At 46.6% G+C, this 26,215-nt stretch overlaps 1 protein-coding gene across 2 annotated transcripts in view; it reads left to right on the top strand.

The window, feature by feature from the left end:
• Positions 1-780: 780 nt before the first annotated feature.
• The window catches only part of LMX1A (LIM homeobox transcription factor 1 alpha), an 83,445-nt gene continuing 58,010 nt past the window's right edge, over positions 781-26,215 (top strand). Inside the window, exons 1-3 of one of the 2 annotated variants that reach the window (XM_081866078.1) lie at positions 781-988; positions 1,253-1,381; positions 3,633-3,822. In XM_081866078.1, coding sequence (XP_081722204.1) covers positions 1,294-1,381; positions 3,633-3,822 — 278 coding nt within the window. In that variant the 5' untranslated portion in view covers positions 781-988; positions 1,253-1,293. Of the gene's footprint in view, positions 989-1,252; positions 1,382-2,064; positions 2,269-3,632; positions 3,823-26,215 lie in introns of those variants that run through there. The other variant, XM_081866079.1, reaches the window with a different exon arrangement.

The raw sequence follows: 26,215 nt of genomic DNA, 5'->3' as shown, positions 1-26,215 counted from the left end.
CATCCCCGGTTTCTTCTCCTCCTACGAAATGCGTATATTAGGGTGCCTGGGGCTGGGTCTCCCCAGAACCAGGAATCCCTGGTGCAGAGGTATTCGCATACCGGTTCCTTCGCACGTGGATCGGGGTCGAAGCCAATGTAGCCTTAACTGGGCTGTGGGTCCCAGTCGCAGCGAAACTAAGGCTCCCATTCGATGCATCCTGAAATCAGCGGCATTTACTCCTGAGTAAAAGTGCCTCGGGCGTAAAGCGCTTCGCACAGCGAAGAACTCTTGCCTTTCCCGACGGCTCAGCGCCGCCCCACCCGGTCGCGTCTCCGGATCTAGAGGGAAGAACGGATGAGAATCGTCCCAGGAGCGGCAGCAACAGCAGTAACAACAAAGCAAATATAGCGCTAACCCTGTTGAGCCAAAGTGTGCGTTTTTCTAAACAACACGTCGTCTTGCGACGTCGGTCTCAGAAATACTTCGGCTGCTGCAAGTTGCAGATCGCCCTTGCCCGCCTCCCTCCGTCACTCCCTCATCTCAACTTGGGGGCCTCTGTCGATCTTTTTGGCCGGCTAAGGACAACCCCTCCCCGCCCTGACGTGTGAACGCGTCTCCTCCAAGCGGCACGGGCTCCTGTCCTGCTCCAGCGCCGGGTTTGCCGGCTTGAGGTGAGGTGGGGGGCAGGGATGAGCCTCGCACCGGGGGGAGGAAACCTCCGTCCTCCGACTGCGGGGCTCGCCCAGCGGGGAGGGGGCAGAGCCCAGTCCGAGCCGAGCCGAGCCCACCTGCAGGAGACCCGCGCGCCTGGCCCGGCTTCCGCAAGCCGGGGATGGCACCGCGGCTACCTCGGGCCGAGCTCCGGGCCGCTGGGGGCCGCCCGCCGCCCCTTGCTGGCGGCGCCCACCTCCCGCCTCGGAGCGCAGCGAAGGACGTGGCGCCCTTGTGAAGGCTGGGCTTCCCAACCCGGGCTCCGACGGCAGCCTCGGCCCGCTGCAGCAGCCAGGTAAGCGCTTTCTGCCGCGTGCGCCCCGCGCGCACGGAGAAGGCGGGAGGCACGCCAAGCCAGGAGGCACCCGGAACGCGGCCCCTCTCCGCGGGTTGCGGGGTCCGCGAGTTCCCGCAGGCGCCTTCGGGGCGTCCAGCAACCGCTAGAGGGAAAAAGCTGCGCGCGGCGGGAGGGAGCTGCAGGCCCAGCTTGCCGGAGGCGTGGAGGGGGAGATCCCAAGCGCCCTGGCTCTGACTTTCCCCCCTCCGGCCCTTTTTAAAGCGGAGTCGCGGGCGCACCTGCCCACCCTGCCTCTGTGGGTCATGTTGGACGGCCTGAAAATGGAGCAGACTCTGCACGACGCGCTCGAGCCGCCTCCGCCGCAGCCGACCTCCCTCTCCTCCGTGCTGGGTGAGTGCCAAAGTTCCCCGCGCGCCGCCGCCGAGGCAGCCCCTTCCCAAAGCGAGCCTTGCTTCCGTGCCGGATCCCTTCGGGTGCCGGAGTTGCTCCGCCTGCCTTTCTGCCCCGCGGGAGCTGCCCGTTTGATCCCGATCCCGAAGGAAGAAACGGAGGACAGGCGGCGCCTGCAGTCTCGCCAGCCCCGCGGGGTTCAAACGACCAGCTCCGGGGTGCGTCTTAGGTGGGAGGAAAAGAGGGCGGGGGGAGCGGTTTTCTCCGTAGTGGGAAGAAAATAAGCGTCCCAAGTGCCCTCGCGAGGAAGGAGAGAGAGAAGGGACCCCTTGCAATCTTCACCATCACCCACAGAATTTAAGAAAGAACCTGCCCAAATAGCAATATCTATACCTAGAACTAACTCAGTTGGTCTTTAAGGTGCTACTGGAAGGAATTTTTTTATTTTGTTTTAGCAATATCTATGTCTTTATTAGTTTACTTACCCAAGCCCACAAACATAGAGAGATCGATGAGGGTAATAACTAGTACTGTACAGAAATCTTATTCTGTACGCGCTGCATGGAGCTGGAGAGGATAATCATCGCGCCAGGGCTAATAACGTTTCTTGGAAGGGAATAGCGGAGAACTTCTTTCCTCCGCTTCTGTGTGCCCGCACCCTGCACGGCAGTTGTTCTTCTGCCGTCGTAGTCGGCGCATCTTCTCCGTCGGCTCACTCGGCAGCGCCGCGCAATGAAAGCCTCTTTGTCCTGGACCTTGCACGTTTCAAGTTTCGAGGGTCGCGCAGTGGGCAGATGGAGAACATCGCGACCACAGGTGGCACGGAATGCGATTGTCCCACACGAGGACAAAAAGCAACTTTTGTCTCGACGAATCATCTCTAAATGGTAATATAACAGGACCGCAAATTCTAGGCAGGAAAGATCGATTCTGTATCTAAGAAAACATGGATAAATTTTGAAATATTTCGCCCCTTCCAGGGAGCAAAATCTTGGCTCTGTCTTTGCCCTTCCCCTGGTGCCCAATATTTTCCAGCCTGGAAGGGGCGGAAGGGGACTTCGGGGAGCAGCGCGCCTTTGAATCGTTTGTTCAAGTCACCAAATGACCGAGTCTCAGAAGTATATTTCACATTATATTTCGAAAGAGAAGCAGATATGAATAAGACACCTTATTTTAAAAGAATTTTTCGTTTAGAATTCGAGGCCTTTTTCGTTTACGCTTCGCTTTGGCCCGGGGGCGGCAAACATTCGCTCAGCCTGAATCTTGCCTCCTTTCTTCAAGTGTAATAGGATTTTATTAGTCACAGCCTTAGAAAAAAGAAAATCAAACGAACAAAAAAGAAAACCACAGAGCCCCGTTTTTGTTGTCTAAAATCCAACTGCTTTTTTTTAAAAAAAATAAACTTTCTTTTCTTTACGCCACGATGGCGGGCGGGATGCTTTGCATCTAAACCAAAGAGCGTTTCGACAGCGGCTCAGGATCCCGCGCCTTCGTTTTGAAAGGACATTAAAGATCAGCTCGCTCCTTACTGAAAACAGACATCTTTAGGGAGAGAGAAATCCCCGTCGGGGTTTGCAAGGCACGCGATTAGTTTGGGAGATGTAGGGAAACGAGATAAAGTTTGTGGACTGAGAGGGATCCGGGTGCGAAGGCGCCCCGTCGCAAGTCCATTTGGGGCTGCGCAGATTCCCACCTCAAGGTCATAGCCTTGTTTTCTCCGACTGGCCTCAGGCCGGTGTTTACTTCCGAGCCACTGCCCGATTCTAACGCACGTTCCTAGCCGGGAGTCCCGTCCGGCTCCATGGAACTAAGGCCGGGGCGCACGGGAGGTGGGGAGGAGGCGCGTCCTGGCGCGTCCAAGGAACCAGAAGCGCCTCCGCCCCGTCGGAGAAAACGGGTTTGAGCCTCCGAATGGCGGCTGCCAAGGGCTGGCCCTTCCGCAGGCTGGAGTAGTTCGTTCTCGCGGAGCCTGTCTAAGCGGCCCTCCGCGGCCCCCCATGCCGAGAGAGCGCCGCGCGCCTTGTTCTCCAGTCCGCAGCGCGCAGGGAAAGCGGGCGGCGGAGGGGCGGGCGCCACTTTTCAGCTCCCTTGCGCCGGGGGCAAGCAAATGGTGCTTGCCGCGAGGGGATGGGGACGGCAGCGGGAGCAGGGGGCTTTCTTGGCCGTCGGGCTGAGTTGCGCCTTAGATGGCGAGGCTGAGGGGATGGGGAGTTCCCGGGACGGCTCCTCACGGCCCTCCCGTTCGTTGCAGGGGGAGCCCCGGCGCGGGCGCGCTCGGTGTGCGAGGGCTGCGGCGGCATCATCGCGGAGAGGTTCCTGCTGCGCCTCAACGAGCGCCTGTGGCACGAGCGCTGCGTGCGCTGCGCCGCCTGCCAGGATCCCCTGCAAGGCACCTGCTTCTTCCGCGACCAGAAACTCTACTGCCGCCTCGACTACGAGAAGTAAGTGGCGCGCCGGCGGGGCGGGCAGCGGGGCCCCGCGCTCACCTTAACCCAAGACCCGCGAGCGGAAGGCGCGTCGGAGCCAGTTCCCACGAGCGAAGCGCAGCGCAGCGAAGGCGCGGGGCTGCAGTCGAGGAAACCCGGGCGGCCAGTGGGGTCCAGGCGCCCAGACCCGCCGGGACCTGTGCGCCCGGAGCGCTCGCGTTTCCTCTCCATGCTGCAGTCCTAGGAGACTTGGCGGGCCAAAGCAGCGGGAGGACTTGGATATGACTAGGTTCGGGCAGCCAGGAGACACGGGATTGCAGTCTTAGACTTGGGGCACAGCTTGGTCTGCCAGTTGCAAGACCAGGAGTGCGATGGGGGCATCCTGCGGGTCTTTTCTCGCTCCGGGTTGAACGCGGCGCATCTCGCTTTAGAGGGAAGCAAAAGGTTTCTCGTCATGGCTGGAGTCCCTCCACCCCCCCCCCCAGTAAGGACCAACTTGGCAGTTACAGATAGACAGGTGCCCACCACCTCAGAAATCGTCTCTAGGACAATGGGGCAAAACTCTCTGGATCTCTCTCACTGAAACTGAGGGCGGGGGATAACAGCTCCCCACCCCACGGTTTGAGTGAGCGGCTGGTGAATAAATGCTGCCCTTTCATATTAAGGGCAGCTTGAGAATAAACAAGAGTCACAATTTGGCTCATGGCTTCACACTGCAGACATGTGATCTTGCTGCATATATATATATTGCTGCATTCTTTCCGGTTTCCTTCAAAGTGCTACTGGTCGGATGGCCCTCACTTCAGTGTTGAACTGACTCTCATTGCAACCCATAATAGAGCCCTGTTGGGTCATGTGGGTCCAGCATCCTGCTACATCCAAAGGCCTCCAGGAAACCCACAAGCAGAGGATGGGGGCAACCATCCTCACACATTCCCCCCCTCCCCCAGAACTGCCTCCAAAATGGATGTTCCAGTTACCTATAGTGACTTATTTCTATAGCAGTTCTCTATTAATCTGTCAAATTACCTTCCACCTTAGCTAAGTGCTTTAAACGGAAAGCCCCTATCCACCCATCCATTAGTGGAGTTTTACAGGGTGGGATAAGGGAGGCACCCAGTTTCAAATTATGCCAAGGCTGACTGCTGTCCTCCCAAGGCCAGTGGTTCTAGGACAGATTTATCTGTGAGAAACAAAGCAGTTTTTCAGAATAGTGGTGCTTGTGTCAAAGCTGGTACCATATTCTGTAGTCCTGAATCGGAAAGGGTTTGTGTTGGAATTTCCTTAACTGGTTTCATTCAGTGATTTGTGGAAGTGTTTTGCTCATATCATAGTGTTGAGACATCTGGCGGTACTGAATGCCCAGACACACCTACAAGAATCCTGGGTTTTCTCCCATGGCTTTACAGAGTTAATGTGGATTGGCAAGAATGGGTAGTATTCAACTAAGTTTTACTTGCCTGGGTGAACTTATTTCAATGGGTCTACTCTGACTAAAACCACGTGCACAACGGTTGTAATAATAAGAGATTTGGGACTTCTCCAGATTACCAGTTTGCTGGGTATTCATCCTGATTTACTTGCACAAAGCTTACACTGAGGTTATATGATGTCTGCTATTTACTGAGCATACATTATTATTTGTTTGCGGGGAGGTTATATGACAGTGAGTATTCATCCTGATTTTATTTTTTTGGGAGGAATATGCATTTCCATCAAATTGCTGCTACCCCACACTTTTTAATGCACTCCCTTGCTACTTTCTTAATCACAAAATGCACTTTCTAAAAAAAGTGGACGTGTTCTGCCAGAGCACTTGAATCCACTTTAATTGCGCAACCTAAATTTTCTGGTATGCAACTGAATCGCTCCTGCAAAACATTGACAGCCTAGAGGCAACCTGAGATTGTCCTTTTAAAGCACTTAAAGGTAAAGGTAAAGGACCCCTGACAGTCAAGTCCAGTTGTGAATGACTCTGGGGTTTCGGCGTTCATCTTGCTTTACTGGCCAAGGGAGCTGGCGTTTGTCCGCAGACAGCTTCTGGGTCATGTGGCTAGCATGACTAAGCCACTTCTGGCGAAACCAGTGCAATGCATGGAAACACCGTTTTTATCTACTATTTACTTTGACGTGCTTTTGAACTGCTAGATTGGCAAGAGCTGGGACAGAGCAACGGGAGCTCACTCCGTCACGGGGATTTGAACCGCTGACCTTCTGATCAGCAATCCAAGAGGCTCAGTGGTTTAGACTGAGGAGACTGTGGCGGTTGTGGTGCTGCTGAGCAGATGCAATTGCAGGCAGCTGGATAAGAAGGAGGGGGTAGCACCAGTAATCCTTTGTGTTTCCATACTAAGAAAATGATAGTTTTTTTTTTTTAAAGGAGTAACAACCCATTTTAACCCATAAGACACTTTTGTGGCAGAATACTTTCTTTACAGAGAGAAAGTAATGCCTAGGAAGGCCTCTAAATCTTAGCCAGAGTGCTTGTCATAAAGCTCTGCGCCATACACTGAATTTAACCCTGGTATAGTCTCCCAAAAGAATCTGAGGGAAATGTAGGGATTGCTAACAGAAAATGTTCAGCACCTTGCCAAACTACAACCCTCAGCATTCTTTGCAGGAGGTCGCTACCATTAAAGTGACATAAAACTGATATAAATATGTAATGTCGATTTGCATTTAATTGTAATGGAATTACAGCTATTAATAACATCTTTGTTGACATGAATGTTGTGGTTTTTTTAAAGTAAATATTTTGTTCCTGCTTTGGGTTTCTTCCCCTCTCTTGACATAGCGCAACCCAGCCTATACCTTTTTTTTTGTTGTTGTTGTTTAGTCATTTAGTCGTGTCTGACTCTTCGTGACCCCATGGACCAGAGCACGCCAGTCACTCCTGTCTTCCACTGCCTCCCGCAGTTTGGTCAGACTCATGTTTGTAGCTTTGAGAACACTGTCCAACCATCTCGTCCTCTGTTGTCCCCTTCTCTCTCTCTCTCTCTTTTTTTTTTTTGTAGACTTATCCAAATGGCAGTTCCCCTGGTTAGATTAAGGGCTGGATTTGCAGTGGGCATGGTAGAGGGAGAACCTATCACTCTTAATTTGTGGGTGCTTGCCTCCATTAAAGGCCTGCTGTTCTGTGTGAGTTTATGTCCATTGCTATTTCGCAGAGGAAAGTTTGGTGCCTACAATACTCTTATGTTGTGTTTGCTGCAATGGAGTAACATGAATACCCCTTTGGAAGTATTAGAATGGACGAACGTTTTGTGAATACCTTGTCGTTGTTGTTGTTCAAAATAGCATTTGTCAATATCTTTGCTGTGTGTGCAGCAGGAGATTTAGTTCCGTTTGGCTTGCGAATGAGCTCCGTGTAGCTGGGAAACGGGCATGATCTCGGGTCAGAGTTATACTGTTACTTGCTCTGTTCTCTCTCGACCTGAGTTTCTTTGCAGGGCCAGATTGCAAAGAGACCTTGAGCAGGTGCTGGGAAATGGTTGTGAGGAAGGCGCAGGGGAGGTTGTATTTCCTGAGAATGCTCAGAGGATTGAATCTATCTCAGCACCTACTTCTGTCCTATTATCATAGTACCATTGAGAGTGTCTTAACCTATAGTATATTATCGTGGTATGGGAGCAGCTCTGGAATGGATAAAAAAGCTTTACAGAGAATAATTAAAATTGCCCAGAATGTTATTGGGCTCCAACTACCAACCCTGGATGAGATCTTCACGTCCCGCAGCTTGAAGAAGTCACACAATATCCTGAGAGATCCCACCCATCCTGCTCACAACCTCTTTGAACTGTTGCCTTCGGGCAGAAGATATAGGACAATGAAAACACGAACCACATGCCTTCTGAACAGTTTCTATCCAAGAGCTCTGATTGCACTAAATAATGATCTCAGGGCCAGTTGTAAGAAATAGCAAGCAGTGAGTAGTAAGGAATGAGATAGGTTTTAGGTTATGCTATGCTTCTAATAGGTTGTGTTATATTCTGGATTATGTATGTTTTAATAGATTATGTCTGAATAGGATGAGAGTGTTGGAGATACGTGCAAATGTGTATGTGAATCCGGTCTTGGGTGTTTGATTTTCGTTGTTGTGTATACTGTGTATATGCGGACAATGACAATAAATTTATCTATCTATCTATCTATCTATCTATCTATCTATCTATCTATCTATCTATCTAAATGTAGACAGTGAATTGAGAGTGCAGGGAAAGTTCGCTCATTTGAAGGGCCACTGCAACAGACAGTTGTTGCTCAAGAACATTCTCTGCCCGTGAGGCATGGCCTTCAAATGTCACATGGCAGGTATATACGTTTGCAAGTGATAATTAAAGCATAATGCTTGTGAGGAAAAGAAAGGCAGCGTGCCTTCTGTATGAACCAAATTACCAAATAATTAGACAAAAGGCTAATGTTGTTAAGATGTACTGTTCCACCTTTTGCCTGTTTCCCATCGTCTGAAAAATTCACTTTTTCCCTTTGATTGCAGGATCAACTTTCTGTGCTGTATGATAAAATAGAATAATTTTCTCTTCTCCTGCTTCTGGCTAAACTCTCACTATTTGTTTATTTTGAGTTATGGTGACTAGCTGCAGAACAAACCTATCATAATAATAAATAATAAATTTATTATTTGCACCCCACCTATCTGACTGGGGCGCCCCGGCCACTCTGGGTGGCTTCCAGCATAAAAAAATAAATTTTAAAAAACACCTAACCTATCTCATATCTGTAATTATACCACTATGATTACTTCCATCGACTGGCCTGGGACATTTTGGTATCTGATACAGAAAATCTAGATGGCACTTTTGCTTCCACTAACTGGCATGCTGGGGAACGATCTACAAACAGAATGTTTTCCTGTGGAAACTTCATTGAAATGAGCAACTGCTCTGCGAAAGCGCTGCCATGTCTACAGGGCTTGTGCAAAAACAAACAAACAAATAAACAAACAAACAAATTACAGCTTCCTAGTGGTGAGTCAGATCTGTCTCTTCCATTCTGCCACCCTCAAAAGTGCCCCAAATCTGCTAGCTGAGGTGTCTGCCTCAGCAGGGGTGTAGGAAAGGGGGTGTGGGGGGGGGGCTGCCCCAAGTGCCATCATGGAGGGGGGTGACAAATTATCAAGGAACAATTACTAAAAAACTAAAAAATTACATTAAAACCTTTTAAAAAAAAAGTCTTCTCCAAAGGTCTTATCTTACTACACTAGGGATTATATAGCTACATGTGAAATTTCATGCATATCAGTTAATATCTTGACCCTCCTCCACGAAAATAGCTGTTTACTTGGCCGTTTTCCTATGTCGTGAAGGCTGAAATTTCAACAAAGCATGTGCCTTTGCTAGACTCTTTTTGGACACCTGCTAAAAGCATCCTTTTTAAGGCAAGCATACCTAGATGCTTAGGAAGTTGAAGTAATTTTAATCTTAACATTTTAGCTTTTGTATGTTTTAAAGTAGGGTTGTTCATTTTTCTTGGTTTTACTGCTGTGGTGTTTTTTGTTTTGTTTTGGCAAACCGCTTTGCAGGTTTTTAAAAATAAATGTTGTTAAATAAATAAACAATAAATATAAATAAAATAACACAAGCCAAAACACAATCCATCCTGTAGATTTAAGTATCTGTCCATAGTCGCCTACTCTTGTTATCAGAGGCTCAGAATCCACATTCCTTTGTAAGAAAATATGAAATAACGTAAAACCATTTTTGCAGGCAAAAAATAAAAATAAAAAAATCAATGGGGGGGGGGGTGACAAGAAATTTCGCACACCGGGTACCACCTGACTTTCCTACGCCTCTGTGCCTCAGATAATCTTATTGTCTGGTAGAACTGCCTCTGATTCCCAAAACCTTATAGTTTTCCAGTTGCAGGGTTTATGCTGTGCTCCCTATACCCACACTGCCCCATGATATGTTGTTAATTATATGCTATTGGTTATTGGAGTGAAGGAAAGAGTATTCCTCTTTTCTTTCTTTATGTCTTCTTTTTACTCATATATATATATTTACAGTAAGATACAACCTAGCCCTCAAGCAATTGGAAAAACGTTCTGTTCCTACGCGTTCAGCGGGACGTGAGAATTAAACAGGTTGACAATTGTGACCGTGAAGCTGTTTTGGGACCCCTCTTCTCGGATTTTTCTTTCAAGGCAGCCTTGTTCAGGGAAGTTTTTAATGTGTGACATTTTAATGTATTTTTAATCTTTGTTGGAAGCCGCCCAGAGTGGCTGGGGAGACCCAGCCAGATGGGCGGGGTACAAATAATAAATACTACTACTACTACTAATGTGCCCATTTACCACCCATTAAGCAAAGGGGTGTGTGGGATGTGATAAGAATGGGAACTACTTCACAAAAACGCAAGCAATAATCTGATGAATGAAGTTTATTCAGGGTGAAACCATGTTGATATTCTGCTGGCTTCTTGGCTCTCTTAACAGTGGCAAGATTCGACTTGGCGCCTTCAAAAGTTTGAACCACTTTTCTGCCTTCCCAGCAGTATTGCAAACAGATTAGATTTAACTGCTGTTGTGAATGTCCTGTTTGTTGTAATTACTGTGTTATTTTACATGGTCATGGTTGAAACAGCAAAGGCTGGCTAAGGGGCTGGAGACTGCAGCCTTCGTGTCTTCTTAAGATAGGAAAAATGAAAATTAAGTTCTGTTGGTGGGGATTAAGATTGCGTGTCGTTTGAGTCGCAGAGGCTGCCCAAGGGACTTTGATTTCTGTCACCTTTGGTTTCTTTGCTAATGACTCAGGTGTATAGTTTAGATAACTAGTTCATAGCAACGTTCAGATTTTAGTTTTGGTTCCTTCCACGAGACAGATTTGGTTACAATGGTTTAGACGATATGGGACATAAACAGTGCAAAGGTAATAGAAGACAGCATATTCATTTGCACAAGAGTTAGATAAAGGCTACATGCCAGATTGAACGAAGCAGTTGAGCTGAAATTAATTACACAGGCCACAGAATGAAATATTAAAGCAACTATTGTAGGGATGCTCAAAATACTGGTTCTTGCCAAATTCCACTTTGAGCTGGCCTCCTGGTTGGAAACATAGGTATCCTTCCGATTTCAAACTTCTCCATATTGTGCAATTCAGTTCTTCACTCAGAAAGCTGCTTGGATTGCGGGCATAACAGGGTTTGGTTTACTGCCCTCCTTGAAAAAACACCTCATATACTAAAAGTATCTAAAGGGCAGAGCTCAAATGACCTATACTGCATGATTTTATTTCTCATATATCGAGGCACATGGTCACACCGGTATATGCAAATGGCTGGCTTATTTAAGACTATATAGAACCTTTATTCTCAATAAAGGCAGGGCGTACTTTTATTTTTATATATCTGTATCATTTGTAAAGGGAATATTTGCTATTATCCCTTTGGAACTGTGCTGTATCTTTGTATTTTTGTCCTTCCAAGCAGTGTCACTTCATGGTTTGAATTTCAGCTTTTTTTTTTTTTGTTACTTTCTTTTTGTTATGTTTGTACTTTTTTTTTGCTAACAAATCAATAAAATGTTAACTTTTTAAAAAGCTGCTTTTAAAAATGTATATTTTAGGATAAAGTGCCGTTAAAAATGCAGACAGAGAGAAATTACATGGCAAATTTAGGGCAATATAGGTTGAAAAGTCTGTGTTTAAATGGCATTTAATCTGATCTCTTTTTTAAAACCAAACAAACAGAAAACCTTGCAGATTAATGCAAAAAGAGAATGAAACGGGCTTAGCCGTGAACACACACAAGAATAGCACAGACCAGAAATAAACAACGCTAAGCATTAACTAATAAAAAAATACAAATTCTCCTGAAGTTAAGCTTTTTTTTTTTTTTTTTTTTAAAAAAAAGTCCCACCAATTTAAATGCAGCATATTAAAAGGCATGTTTGGCACGCCCATTGAAATCAATGTTATTTGAAAGTCCTCAACTTTGGCTGGATCATGTTTCATAGTACAGTACATTGATTATTGCTTTCATTTTATGGATCAATGGTCTCGTTAGATAGTAAAATTCATGTTAAATTGCTGTTTTAGGCGTTGTTTTTAAAAGTCTTAAAGGATAAATCCATTTTGCATTACTTTCTATGGGAAAATGCGCCTTGGTTTTGGAATGCTTTGGTTTTGGAATGGACTTCCAGAATGGATAAAGTTTGAGAACCAAGGTAAAAAGGTAAAGGCAAAGGGACCCTTGACCATTAGGTCCAGTCGTGACCGACTCTGGGGTTGCGGTGCTCATCTCGCTTTATTGGCCAAGGGAGCCAGCGTACAGCTTCCAGGTCATGTGGCCAGCATGACTAAGCCGCTTCTTGCGAACCAGAGCAGTGCACGGAAATGCCGTTTACCCTCCCGCCGGAGCGGTATCTATTTATTTACTTGCACTTTGACGTGCTTTCGAACTGCTAGATTGGCAGGAGCAGGGACTGAGCAACAGGAGCTCACCCCGTTGCGGGGATTCGAACTGCCAACCTTCTGATCGGCAAGTCCTAGGCTCTGTGGTTTAACTCACAGCGCCACCTGCATCCGCGAGAACCAAGGTACCACTGTGTGTGTGTGTATATATATATATATATATATATATATATATATATAGACTGCTATGAACCCTTTGGGTCATCAGCTTTGGTGGGGAGCTGCCACTTTGTTAATGGCGGCCAACATTGAGCACTGGAAACAGCTGCCTCTTTGCCTGTCGTTGGACTGGCACTGTCTGCAGTTCTTGCACCAAATACTTGGGAGCTGCTCTACTGTTGAGTTCAGCTGGCTAACTGCCAAAGAAGTGGTTTGGGAAATGTAATATGTTGTTTCATGATAAACGAATGATTCCATTGCAGTGCAGTGTGACTTTGCCAACATTGTTCGATCAAACCCTCCACTGGCAGCGCTTACGTTTTGCAGCAGAAGAAACAAAGATGGAACAGGGCTGTGTTTCATCACGGTCGGTTTTTGTGTGAGCGGGAATGAAGTTTGGGTACCAACTTGAAGCTCAAAAATGACAGCTGTGACTACTTTTCCAAGAACTGCTTTTACAAAACCGCAATCACAATCATTTACTCAGGCTTCCATTTTACTGGGGGGGGGGGATAAAATAAAAACCACATTTGTAAGTTTTAGTCACTTGTAGCTAAGGTTCCAGATGATATGAAGCATGCTGTCCCAGAGCCCTTGTGACGGTAGAGAGCAGGATCTGAGTTCCGGTTTAGTCAATTGTTGGTTCAGTTCTGAATGCTCTTTGGATCATAGCTGTCAACATACAGATTTGAAAATAAGGGACCAGCAGCCTTGAAAATAAGGGATCAGCAGCCAAAATAAGGGATTTTAGTCAACCAGCAGCCAAACGAAGCCTCAAGCGGTGGTTCCCACAGCGCAGCAACCCGGCAAAGGGGATGCAGCAAGGAAAACCACCGTCACCTCTCCGCTGGGAAGCGCTGAGCAAAGACGAGTCCCCAGGCAACGCGGCCGATTTGATTGGCACAAGGCATGCACGCTCCACACCCCAGTCGTTCTCAGACTTCTTATTGGGTGAGCAACGCAGCCAAGCAACACAGTTGGAGCCTCCCTCCTCCCTGGCCGGCAGGGAGGGAGGGAGAGGAACTGCTTCCTTTGAAACCCGGGAAATTTAAGGGACATCATTAATAAGGGACAGCAGCGGGACACAGCGCTGGGATAAGGGACTGTCCCACCAAATAAGGGACGGTTGACAGCTATGCTTTGGATGAATGATTGACCAAGTTTTTTTTTTTTAACTCAGTGCCTGCACAGAATACAATGAATTAAAACAGAACAAGTAAACCAGAAGATTGAAGGCATCCATGTCCCAACACCATTCTTTCACTGAAGGACACTGCATCTTCTTTCTGGCTTTAATCTAATAAACCAAGGATGTGAGCAGTTCATCACAAACCCATATGGAAAAGCACTTCGCAAAACCGCAAGGACTTCATACAAACACCCACCCACCGATAAACTTCACGCCAACACATGGGAACACTTCGCACAAGCTCACGAATACAAAAGCACACACCCAAGGGATTCACAAGTAAACAAGAACTCATAATCAGGGCTATTTTTCTAGGAAAAGAGGTAGTGGAACTCACCATGAATGCCTCCCTCATTCTCATAGAGTGGCAATGGCGCCCACTTGAGTGGGGCCGGAACTGAGTTCTGGAGAGTTCTAGCCGAAAAAAAGCCCTGCACCTCATACTCATACAAATGCACAAGCCCTCACAGATTCATACATCCAGGACCTTTTCCCAACCTTTCATTCAATCATTCCTATCTATATCAAGATTTGTTGAGAAATAAATGAAATATACCGTATTTTTCTGTCTGCAAGATGCCCCCATGTATAAGACACACCCCTTGCTCGCGGCAGCAACCAATCGCCAGTCCACCCTCGGCAGTATCCGTGTATAAGATGCCCCCTGATTTTTGACCTTATTTTTTAGGGAAAAAAACCTAGTCTTATAAATGGAAAAATACGGTATTTCATGTATGCAATTACGGCAGCTAGAATACTCGTGGCGAGAAACTGGAAAAGTGAAACAACACCAACAATAACAGAGTGGCAGACACTTACGATAGAGTATTTGCAACTAGCAAAACTGATGGGAAGAGTTAGAGGAGCTTTAAATCAGAAAGTATATGGAGAATGGAGAATATTTAAGAAATATTTAAGACTATACTGTACAAATAATACCATACTAGCAGAACTTGAATGATACCTGTAAGTAAAAAAAGTAATAAATATTTTGTTGGATTATATGAAAAAAAAAATGATATAACGTAAAGCTGTGTGAGAAAACAATGACAGTATAAACAGTATAATGAGAACAACTGGAAGTTTTATATCCAATTTTTTTATTTGATTGTTATTTGAGAAGCTGCAGTTTCTTTTTGTATATAGTTTTTTCTTTTCTCTCTTTATCTTGACTCTTTTTTCTTTCCCTTTTCTTCTTTGTTTCTGCTGTAAATGATATTTTATGTCTGTATTTTAAACCAATAAAGATTATTAAAAAAGAAAAATACGGTATTTCCGCTCTTTGCCTTTCCTAGGAACCTATCGTATTTTTCGCTCTATAAGACGCACCAGACCACAAGACACACCTAGTTTTTGGAGGAGGAAAACAAGAAAAAAAATTTCTGAATCTCAGAAGCCAGAACAGCAAGAGGGATCGCTGCGCAGTGAAAGCAGCAATCCCTCTTGCTGTTCTGGCTTCTGGGATAGCTGCGCAGCCTGCATTCACTCCATAAGACGCACACACATTTCCCTTTACTTTTTAGGAGGGAAAAAGTGTGTCATATAGAGCAAAAAATACGGTACATGTTTAAGGCTTGGAATAGATATAGGTTACCAACCAGACTTTAATATCTCAGAGCATCCATTACTTCTTGATCTCAGGATCTTAGGTATGTAACCTGATATTTGTAGCAATTTTGTATATTTTACTTTTGTGTGTGTGCGCAAATTATCTTTTAACGTCAGATTTTCAAATTCTGCTGTTCCCCAAAGAGGGGTGTGTTTTGTTATCAGAGTATGAGCTATGTTCTTTATCTTTAACACTGAAAGTTGTGGGAAAGCCTGTTGCGTTTCATTGTTAAATGAAAAGTTTTAGAGATGCCGTCTCTGAATAGCTTTCTTAGTCCCATTAGTCCATGATTAGAGAGAAGTTAAAGATTACCCATTAAATTTCCTTATTCCATTTGCTTATTGTATTTTTTTTTTAACAGTTAGATTCCTTTTAATTTCATTCCAAATACTGAACAATGTTTCAGTGCAGGGATTTGATTTAATTATTTCTTTGTCTGATTGTGTTCAATGCCAGTGCTGAGGATCTGTCTGTCTGGAACCAGTTTTTCAAAATCGTCAATATGGCGGCCTGATCATTCACATTTATACATGGGAAGGCCAGTCCACAATCCTCAATTGTACTATATAATACTTTCCTAGCCACTTTTAGTTCTTTTCTTATTCTAGAAAAAACACACCAAACTTCCATTTTTGCCAGTTGTCAGTTATTCTGAATGCCTGCGGTTGATTTGTGCATTTCCCACTTAATATCTTTTTACAAAACATTGCAAAGAGGCAGCCAGCAAAGTCTAAATGCTCATATTGTTTTTCTTTGGCAATAAGGAGCAGTCGTGCTGGGCAAGACTTGTGTATAATTCAAGAGGGACCAAGGTGGGAAAGATTTGGTGGCTATAGAGGAGAAGGGGAGGGGCTAAAGAGAGAAGAGGCGGGGTTAGAAAGAAGTGGGAGGCGTCAAGTAGGGAAAGATCTTAGTCAGCAGAAAAAGGGCACTGCCTTAAGGGGCTCAGTGAATTTCTGTCCCTCAAGGCCCTCCAAAAATCTGGATGGAGTTAAAGGTAAAGGTAAAGGGACCCCTGACCATTAGGTCCAGTCATGGCCGACTCTGAGGTTCTGGTGCTCATCTCACCGAGGGAGCCGGCGTACAGCTTCCAGGTCATGTGACCAGCATGATTAAGCCGCTTCTGGCGAACCACAGCAGTGCATGGAAACGCCGTTTACCTTCCCGCTGGAGCGTTACCTATTTATCTACTTGCACTTTTGCTTTCGAACTGGTAGGTTGGCAGGAGCAGGGACCGAGCAACGGGAGCTCACCCCGTCGCAGGGATTCGAACCGCCGACCTTCTGATCGGCAAGCCCAAGGCTCTGTGGTTTAACTCACAGCGCCACCCGCGTCCCTTCTGGATGGAGTTACAGGCTTCTAAATCATTTGGTTGAAGGGCATACGGAATGCGAGCTGCTCTCACCCAGTTTAAGAATTCTATTTTAGAAAGAGCAAAGAATAGACATGGATTCCTGCCATTCAGTTCATCCCTGATTAGATTTGTGTCTAGCAATTATCATTGTATAGGAAGGAGCAGAGATGATGGATGTTTGGCAGCCTCAGTGTTTGGCTTACTCCCATGGATGAGGCAGACAGGCCAAGCAAACACCTCAGCTGTGTCCCATGTTGACAGGTATAGGACTCAGCTAGGACTTAAGCTGAGAGTGGTTTTGGATGGTATAGTTGTGACGTACTAAACTACAGCTAGGTTGTGGGGGGGGGGAATCAATAGGTTCTTTCTCTCCCTTTTTTCTTTTGAAGAGTGTTGAAGAAGTTACAACAAGCTGCCTATTTATCCCAGTACAGTAGAACCTCGGTTTTCGAACATAATCTGTTCTGGAAGACCATTCGACTTCCAAAACGTTCGGAAACCGAAGCAGGCATTTCCGGAAACATTTACGTCCAGAAAACTCAATACGGAAGTCACGTGGCACATTCGGCTTCTGAAAAGTGTTTGAAAACCGAAGCAATTACTTCCGGGTTTTCTGCGTTCGAAAGCCAAAACTTTCGATTTCTGAGACGTTCAAAAACCGAGGTTCCACTGTAGATGCACTGCAGATGCTCAAAATGATGTCACGCGCATTTGCAGAAGCAGTGAAACTTGACCCGCGCACACGCAGAGGCACAGTCGCGTCTTACGTTTACTTCAGGATGCGAACGGGGCTCTGGAACGGATCCTGTTTGTATCTAGAGGTACCACTGTATCACCTCAGGTCAAACAGCTTTTGTTTAACCAGAGACAAAAGGAAGGAGTTTATGCACCACAGGCGATGATGACTCAATCATACCATCTACAGCTCTCTGAAGGATAATTGTCTGTTGCTACCTAGAGTCCTTTTATTGCTTCTAGTATTGCTGAGTTCTACAGAAAAGTCCAGTGGCATCTGGTGGCGGCTGGACCAACAACAGGACTGCTAGGAGGTTATGGGGGCAACACCAGGTTCTGATCATCTCCCCATCCTCCTCCTTTGCAAATATACGGTGGGCACCTAAGTATTGGAGTTAGCAACTGCCTAGTTGATATCGCATATATAGCACTTAACTAAACTGAAAGTTTAGTTCTTTGTTTCAGAAGGGGTCCCTTGCTTCTTTGCTGGGAGAAAAGTTGTGTGGCTGCCCCCCCCCCGCCTGTTGGGTTTCTTTGCCTTCACTCCTCCTTTGCAAAGAAGCTGCAGGTCCTTAAACACTGCCATTTTATTAACATTCAACCGTGTCTTGCCTTGGTTCAGGACTGCCTGCTGTCACAATTGCTAGTGCAAGTTCATACCACAATAACTGTTCATTAAAGGTAAAGAACCCCTGACAGTTAAGTCCAGCCGCGAACGACTCTGGGGTTGCGGCACTCATCTCACTTTACTGGCCGAGGGAGCCGATGTTTGTCTGCAGAAAGTTTTTCTGGGTCATGTGGCCAACATGACTTACTTATAAAACAAGAAGGGAAATAATTTTTAAAAGGCAGTCCATGGAAGAGGCCTAATACCCACCTGCCAGTGTGTGGAACTGAGGGACAAGGATGTTCTGATGTACATGGTATTCCAGGAGAGGCAGATCAGGTGAATTCATACCTGAATACGAACTGACCAAATTCCTCATGCGTTTCTAGGTGACTCTTGAGATCTTTTTGCGCCAGACACAGATGATCCAGTTTTAGGAATTCAGCAAAAATCCTCCTCCCATTTTAAGATTGCTATAGACTGAAAACGAAGGTTTTCATCACGCCAAGAAAGAGTTTCTTTTTTCTCTCCTCCCTTCCTTTTTGCTCTTTGGTTTGTTTAACCTCCTCCCTGAAGAAGGGATGTGGTGAACTGAGAGCTTACTCACCACTTTGTGAATTTTAGTTGCTCAGGAAAACTTCTATTATAATATTATATGGTGATATTAAGTCATATCATATGGGTAGCATTACAAAATCATTCTACAGCCAGTTGATGTTTTGAATATATGCCACGGTTCCTTCTCCCACTCTCTCTGTTTCTTCTCTTTTGTTACTGGAGTTGAAAAAGCAGATTGCTACTAGTTTGATGGGGAAAGAACAGCGTTTGCTTGAACTGTTCAGTATGCTAATCAATCCTCCTTCGTGCTCTTCTGAGAAGGGTTTGCTGGGTTCCTCTGTAGGTTGTCACTGTGCAACTTTTAAGGCACAAATTCCTAGATGAGCTTATCGTGTTTGCTGCCTGTCCCCAAGACACTAATTGTACTCTTGCAGTCCTTCAGGGCCCTGTATTGATTCTGCCCAGCTGCTGACCTGTCATGGTTGACTATACACTGTCTGTCCCAGTCTTCCCCCTGTGGGCTCTGTCTCCTAATGCTACTCTTAGGGAGAGCTTTCTCTTGTTGACAGCGGAACAAATCGCTTTGAACAGAGCCATCATTCCTCTTCCCACTGTCCCTATCCCTTCTCCCTCACCCTCAGTGATAGCCATGAAAATCAAGCCTGTCTGTCTGCTTCCTCCCATGGGAGAAGCTCGCTCCAGAGTGCTACACCCACATTTACTGACGAAGCAGGACCACAAATCCTCTCAGCTGAGCAATAGGTAAAGGTAAAGGTACCCCTGACCATTAGGTCCAGTCGCAGACGACTATGGGGTTGTGCGCTCATCTCACTCTATAGGCCGAGGGAGCCGACGTTTGTCCGCAGACAACTTCCAGGTCATGTGGCCAGCATGACTAAGCCGCTTCTGGCGGACCAGAGCCACACACAGAAATGTCGTTTACCTTCCTGCTGGAGCGGTATCTATTTATCTACTTGCACTTTGATGTGCTTTCAAACTGCTAGGTGGGCAGGAGCTGGGACCAAGCAACGGGAGCTCACCCTGTCGTGGGGATTTGAACTGCTGACCTTCTGATCGGCAAGCCCTAGGCTCTGTGGTTTAGACCACACCGCCACCCGCGTCCCCCAGCTGAGCAATACTTCTCTCCAAAAGCAGCCAGACCCCTTTGGTCAAAACCAGCCACTGTTGCCTGATGAAGGTAAAGAGGTAAAGGACCCCTGAACGGTTAAGTCCAGTCAAAGGCAACTAAGGGGTTATGGCACTCATCTTGCTTTCAGGCTGAGGGAGCCGGCGTTCGTCCACAGACAGCTTTCCGGGTCATGTGGCCAGCAGGACTAAACCGCTTCTGGTACAACGGAACACCATGACGGAAACCAGATCACACAGAAACGCCATTTACATTCCCACTGCAGCGGTACCTATTTATCTACTTGCACTGGCATGCTTTCAAACTGTTAAGTTGGCAGGAGCTGGGACGGAGCAAAGGAAGCTCACTCCGTTTCAGGGATTCGAACCGCTGACCTTGTGATTGGCAAGCCCAAGAGACTCAGTGGTTTAGATGCATCGCAGGGGGGTGGACTCCTGGGACTCTTTCCAGCTCTACAATTCTATGATTGTATGGCCACTTTTTATCTCCTAAATTTCAAATAATTTTCAAGAACGTCGGGCTGCTTTTTTTTATGGCTGGTTGATCATGGGATTGCCTTGGGTGTGGGCTGTTAGCTGTTCACTGTGCACAAACTATAGGCAAGTACAATACGGGTTAGCTGATTTTCCTCTCAAGTAGCACTGATCGAAGCTTTGGGGGTATGGGTTTGTTCCAGGGAATATTGTGTGTGTGTGCGTGTGGTTTAAAGGTTCCGTTGTTCTGGGGCTGCTGCCATGATCCAAATTGCACTCCTTCCACCCACCTCCAATAGTTTTGTGCATTACTTGCTTTCTTTTCTCTCTCTGAAGACTCTTTGTGTGGGTGAGGGTTCCCTGATTCTTTTTATCTGAATAAATGCATATGTTAAAACAATTGCTATACAGTGGTGCCTCGCAAGACGAAAAGAATCTGTTCCGCGAGTCTCTTCGTCTAGCGGTTTTTTCGTCTTGCGAAGCAAGCCCATTAGCGGCTTAGCGGATTAGCGCTACAGTGGTGCCCCGCAAGACGAATGCCTTGCAAGACGGAAAACTCGCTACACGAAAGAGTTTTCCATTTTGGAGGTGCTTCGCAAAACGAATTTCCTATGGGCTTGCTTTGCAAGACGAAAATGTCTTGCGAGTTCCTGCGGGGGTTTTTCCCTCCCCCCCCTTTTTCTAAGCCGCTAAGCCGCTTATCCGCTAAGCCGACAAGCAGCTAAAAGCCGCTAAAAGCCGCTAAACCGCTAATAGCGCTAATCCACTAATCTGTCAATGGGCTTGCTTTGCAAGACGAAAAAACCGCTAGACGAAGAGACTCACGGAACGGATTCTTTTCGTCTTGCGAGGCACCACTGTATTAGCGGTTTAGTGGCTTTTAGCGGCTTTTAGCGACTTGTCGGCTTAGCAGATAAGCGGATAAGCGGCTTAGCGGCTTAGAAAAAGGGTGGGGGGAGGAAAAAGCAGGAACTCACAAGACATTTTCGTCTTGCGAAGCAAGCCCATAGGAAATTCGTTTTGCGAAGCACCTCCAAAACGGAAAACCCTTTCGTCTAGCGGGTTTTCCGTCTTGCGAGGCATTCATCTTGCGGGGCACCACTGTAATTTAACTAAAAATGCAATACATCTCATCCTAGCGGGGAAAGCTGTGGTCAGCTGACCTGCTCGCCTGCTGCCATCCTTTGGTGCTTTAGGCTTAAATCTGTCTTGGAACAGATACAGGACTTTGTCAAACAGAGGACCGTCTTCTACAAAGCAGGGCGTGTGATCACCCTGCCTAGAACGCGAGTCTTTTTTCTTACCTTCTCGCAGAGTTGCATGTCTGTGAAGCTCCCCGACACCTCGCAGATGCAACTTAACTTCTTTATTTTACTCTGCAGTGCAAAGCTGCTCGGCTGATAGGAATACTAAGAATACTCACCGCTTGGGGGAAGAGAGAAAAGATTTAATTATTTATATCTTTTGAATTCTCTGCTGACAGTTAAAGAGCTTGGGGGGGGGCGGGCAGGCGGGCATATGAAATGGAGACTTCCTTTTAAGCAGCAACATGGACACGGTGCAATGGTATGAAAACCATTAGGGGGCAAATCTACTTAAGACAAGCTCAGGTAAAAGCTCTCTTTCCCCGCTTCCATCCATAATAATTAGAAGCTTACGGGACGATCTCGACGGACCGGCTTAAAAGTTTAATGACGCTTTAAAATGCTTATACGTTGGACTATTAGGACCGGGCTTGTTTCTGATCTGGCCCTGAGAACGCTGGTTAACCAGAAAGAAAGGAAAGAGTTTTTATCGTACACCCACACATTACCTGCAGGGAAGCCACAAATGGTTGCTCGGTGAGGGCTTGTATCATAGAGACAGATGGATGGAGGAAGTAATGGGAGAGAGGTTGGCCGTCAGAGTTAGGGAGATCTAAAGAAAGTGCAGTTCACTTCGAGAATGAAGAAAGATCTCTTCAAGGAACGTCTGATGGCACAATGATATTCTGCATGCAATTGCATGAGCACATGCAAGCGTTATTTGGTGAGCCGTGGTCCCTTCTGTCAAAAATACTTGTGACAGTAGCAGTATTCTCTAACATCTCATGGTTGAAAACACTCGGCTTTATATGCCATTTACTACACCCTTGAGGGACGCGGGTAGCACTGTGGGTTAAACCAAAGAGCCTCTTGGCTTGCTGATCGGAAGGTCGGCGGTTCAAATCCCCGCGATGGGGTGAGCTTCCGTTGCTCAGTACCGGCTCCTGCCCACCTAGCAGTTCGAAAGCACATCAAAGTGCAAGTAGCTAAATAGGTACCACTCCAGCAGGAAGGTAAACGGTGTTTCCATGCATTGCTGTGGTTTGCGAAAAGTTGCTTAGTCATGCTGGCCACATGACCTGTACGCCGGCTCCCTCGGCCAATAAAGCGAGACCAGAGTCGGTCACGATTGGACCTAATGGTCAGGGGTCCCTTTACCTTTACCTGTACTACACCCTTGGGAGAAATCTGAGTTCTAAACCCAAATTGTGCAGGCCTCAATCAAATAGATGAGTCTGAACAGGCCGGATCTGAATCCTGAAAAGATGGAAGAGGCAGAGTCAGTCAGGACATTTCTGCTCTCCCTCATGTTATGTGTGTGTTGAACACCAGAATAGGACTTCAGTCAATTCTGGATTCAGATTCAGCCTATTTAACTTAATCTACCATATTTTTCGCCCTATAGGATGCATTTTTCCCCTCCAAAAATGAAGGGGAAATGTGTGTGCGTCCTATGGGGCGAATGCAGGCTTTCGCTGAAGCCTGGAGAGCGAGGGGGGTCGGTGCGCACCCCTCTCGCTCTCCAGGCTTCAGGAAGCTATCCGCTAGCCGTGGGAGATGCAGCTCTCCCACAGCTAGCAGAGAGCTTGCCTGCACCCAGAAGCCTGGGGCGCGCTGAGCTCAGCACGCCCCAAGCTTCGTACTTCGTGCAGTCCTCTGCTAGCCGTGGGAGAGCTGCACGACTTCTCCCACGGCTTGCGGATAGCAGCATGTTCTGGGGGCTGGGGTCGGGGGAAGCTCGGGCTTCCCCCGCCCCCGCCCCGCACCTGGGGGGAAAAATAATTTTTTTTCTTTATTCCCCCCCCCAAAAAAAAAACTAGGTGTGTCCTATGGGCCGGTGCGTCCTATGGGGCGAAAAATAAGGTACTTCAATCACCCTGGGTATTTTATGATGGTCATCTATCAATGTATTAGCTGTGATTTTCCACTTGTTGATATATTTCCAGTGTGATACACACCTCAGAAAGCTCATTGCTAGCACACAGTGTGTTGAATGCACTCTTAAGAAGGGTCACGGGTGGTGCTATGGTCGAAACCACTGAGCCTCTTGGGCATGCCGATCAGAAGGTCGGCAGTTCGAATCCCCACGACGGGGTGAGCTCCCGTTGCTCTGTCCCAGCTCCTGCCCACCTAGCAGTTCGAAAGCACACCAGGGCAAGTAGATAAATAGGTATCGCTGCAGCGGGAAGGTAAACGGCATTTCTGTGCGCTCTGGTTTCGTTCTGTTGCACCAGAAGAGGTTTAGTCATGCTGTCTGTGGACAAATGTCGGCTCCCTCGGCCTGAAGTTGCCTTTGACTGGACTTAACCATCCAGGGGTCCTTTACCTTTTCCTTTTTACCTAAGAAGGCCTGCTTTCAAGTTCTCCTTCCACAATAGTAGCTGAGTAGGGTCTGCCCCTTGTATGAGGTGACAAGTCGCATCCTTCTCATTTTCTTAATTTGTTTAATTGGAGAAACACAACCTGTGGGCTGGGGTGATGTGTAATGGCTAATGAGATAAAGAATTGTCATAACCTTTGAACAGATGCCAACTTGCTTCCACATCCTGGTTACAATCCTATGCACCCTCATTTCAGAGTAAGTCTCACTGAACTCAATTGGTCTTTCTTCTGAGTAAGGATGTATAGGAATAAACTATGAATAATGTAATTTTTTAGAAGAAGCCCTTTCAAAATCTCTCTGTTCTTTTTGCTCACTCCTAGGCCAAAGTGATGGGTGCATTGCTCTCCTGTCTGCCTCCATTTCTTCTCTTTCCAGAGGTGCATTCTACCTTTGTGGCAACGATTAATTGCTTCCTGAAGTTAAAACACATGAATAAAATAGTTTGCTTGGGAACAAGCTAGCCAGTCACTGAATACTTTGCTGTTGTTAATGCATTGTTGACCCTGAACCTTGTGGATGCAACAGAGCTCTCTCAACAGATTTACCAGAAAGCTTTTCAGCAAGAGGTGCCCACTGTAAATCTTTAAGTAATTTGATGCATGAAAGTGGATTAGATAATAGTTTGCAGTAAACCTTCTGGGCACAAGTCCTTTCTGAAAACCTTTCAACTGCTATAAATGTGGCATTGTGATACTGTGTTTTTTTGCCTGTGGTGTTCACCAGAAACTCACAGTGGATTTTATGCACTAAGTGATGCACACGGTATAAACATTACAAGAATAAACCTCAAAGCACTTTCCTTTCTTCGGAATGGAAAATCTTAAATGAGCAGTACTTCTCTGCTTTCCAGACTGATGGCTACACCAATCCTGCAACCGTTTTATCACCTTTCCACCCCCAACTCTTTCCTTCATTACTTTTAGGTATAGCAAATTCACCAAAGAGTGATTTATGTAGTGAGTTTTGGTGCTTAGCTTGCAGATAGCGCTGTGGCCTAAACTACTGAGCCTCTTGGGCTTGCCGATCAGAAGGTCAGCAGTTCGAATCCCCGCGACAGGGTGAGCTCCAGTTGCTCTTTCCCAGCTCCTGCCAACCTAGCAGTTCGAAAGCACGCCAGTGGAAGTAGATAAATACCATATTGGCCTGAATATAAGCCTTACTTTCCCCCAAAATTCTGACCGTGAAAAGTTAAAGTGTGGCTTAAATTACAAAAAATTGACTTTTACGATATCGCTGCTGCAACAGACATACAGTAAAACGGAATGGGTGTGAGTGCCTGCAGAATTTTAAGGGAGCGGCTTATATTCAGGTATTGTCTTTTCTCTACCCCCCCCCCCGAATTTTAAAGGTATGGTTTATATTCAGGTGCAGCTTATATTTGGGCCAATACAGTAGGTACCTCTGTGGCGGGAAGGTAAATGGTGTTTCAGTGCACTCTGGCTTCCGTCATGGTGTCCCATTGTGCCAGAAGCGGTTTACGCAGGCTGAGACCCTATCTGCCCACGGACTGTCTCGCCAGAGGTGTGCATGCTCTAGTTATCTCCCGCTTGGACTACTGCAATGCGCTCTACGTGGGGCTACCTTTGAAGGTGATCTGGAAACTACAATTAATCCAGAATGCGGCAGCTAGACTGGTGACTGGGGGCGGCCGCCGAGACCACATAACACCGGTCTTGAAAGACCTACATTGGCTCCCAGTTTGTTTCTGAGCACAATTCAAAGTGTTGGCGTTGACCTTTAAAGCCTAAACGGCCTCAGCCCAGTATACCTGAAGGAGCGTCTCCACCCCTATCGTTCTGCCCGGACGCTGAGCTCCACGCCAAGGGCCTTCTGGCGGTTCCCTCATTGCGAGAAGCAAAGCTACAGGGAACCAGGCAGAGGGCCTTCTCGGTAGTGGCACCCGCCCTGTGGAACGCCCTCCCATCAGATGTCAAAGTGATAAACAACTACCTGACATTCAGAAGACATCTTAAGGCAGCCCTGTTCAGGGAAGTTTTTAATGTGTGACATTTTAGTGTACTTTTGGTCTCTGTGGAAGCCCCCCAGAGTGGCTGGGGAAACCCAGCCAGATTGGCGGGGTACAAATAATACCATTATTATTATTATTATTATTATTATTATTATTATTTAGTCATGCTGGCCACATGACCCGGAAATCTGACTTCCTTCCAAGCATATAGCTGGGGTGACTAACCTTTGGCCTGTCCCGATTTTTCTCGACCACATCTCTCCCCATCTCTGACTTGTGGCCATGCTGGACTGATGGGAGTTGGGTCCAACAACATCTGAAGGGTTGTGCTTTAGTATTTGATGGAATATTGAATCGTAGAATTTTAGAATTGGAGGTGACTCCAAAGATGATCTAGTTCGATCCCCTGCAATACAGGAATCACAGCATATCGTAGCTGGCATGCAACAGCATTTAGTACCAGATTGTATCTGAAAGCTGAAATGGAACATA

This window comes from Podarcis erhardii (genome assembly GCF_964252035.2).
Source record: "Podarcis erhardii genome assembly, chromosome: 6".
Taxonomy (NCBI): Eukaryota; Metazoa; Chordata; class Lepidosauria; order Squamata; family Lacertidae; genus Podarcis; species Podarcis erhardii.
The sequence above is the reverse complement of the archived record's forward strand: the minus strand, read 5'-3'. Positions and strand labels throughout refer to the sequence as shown.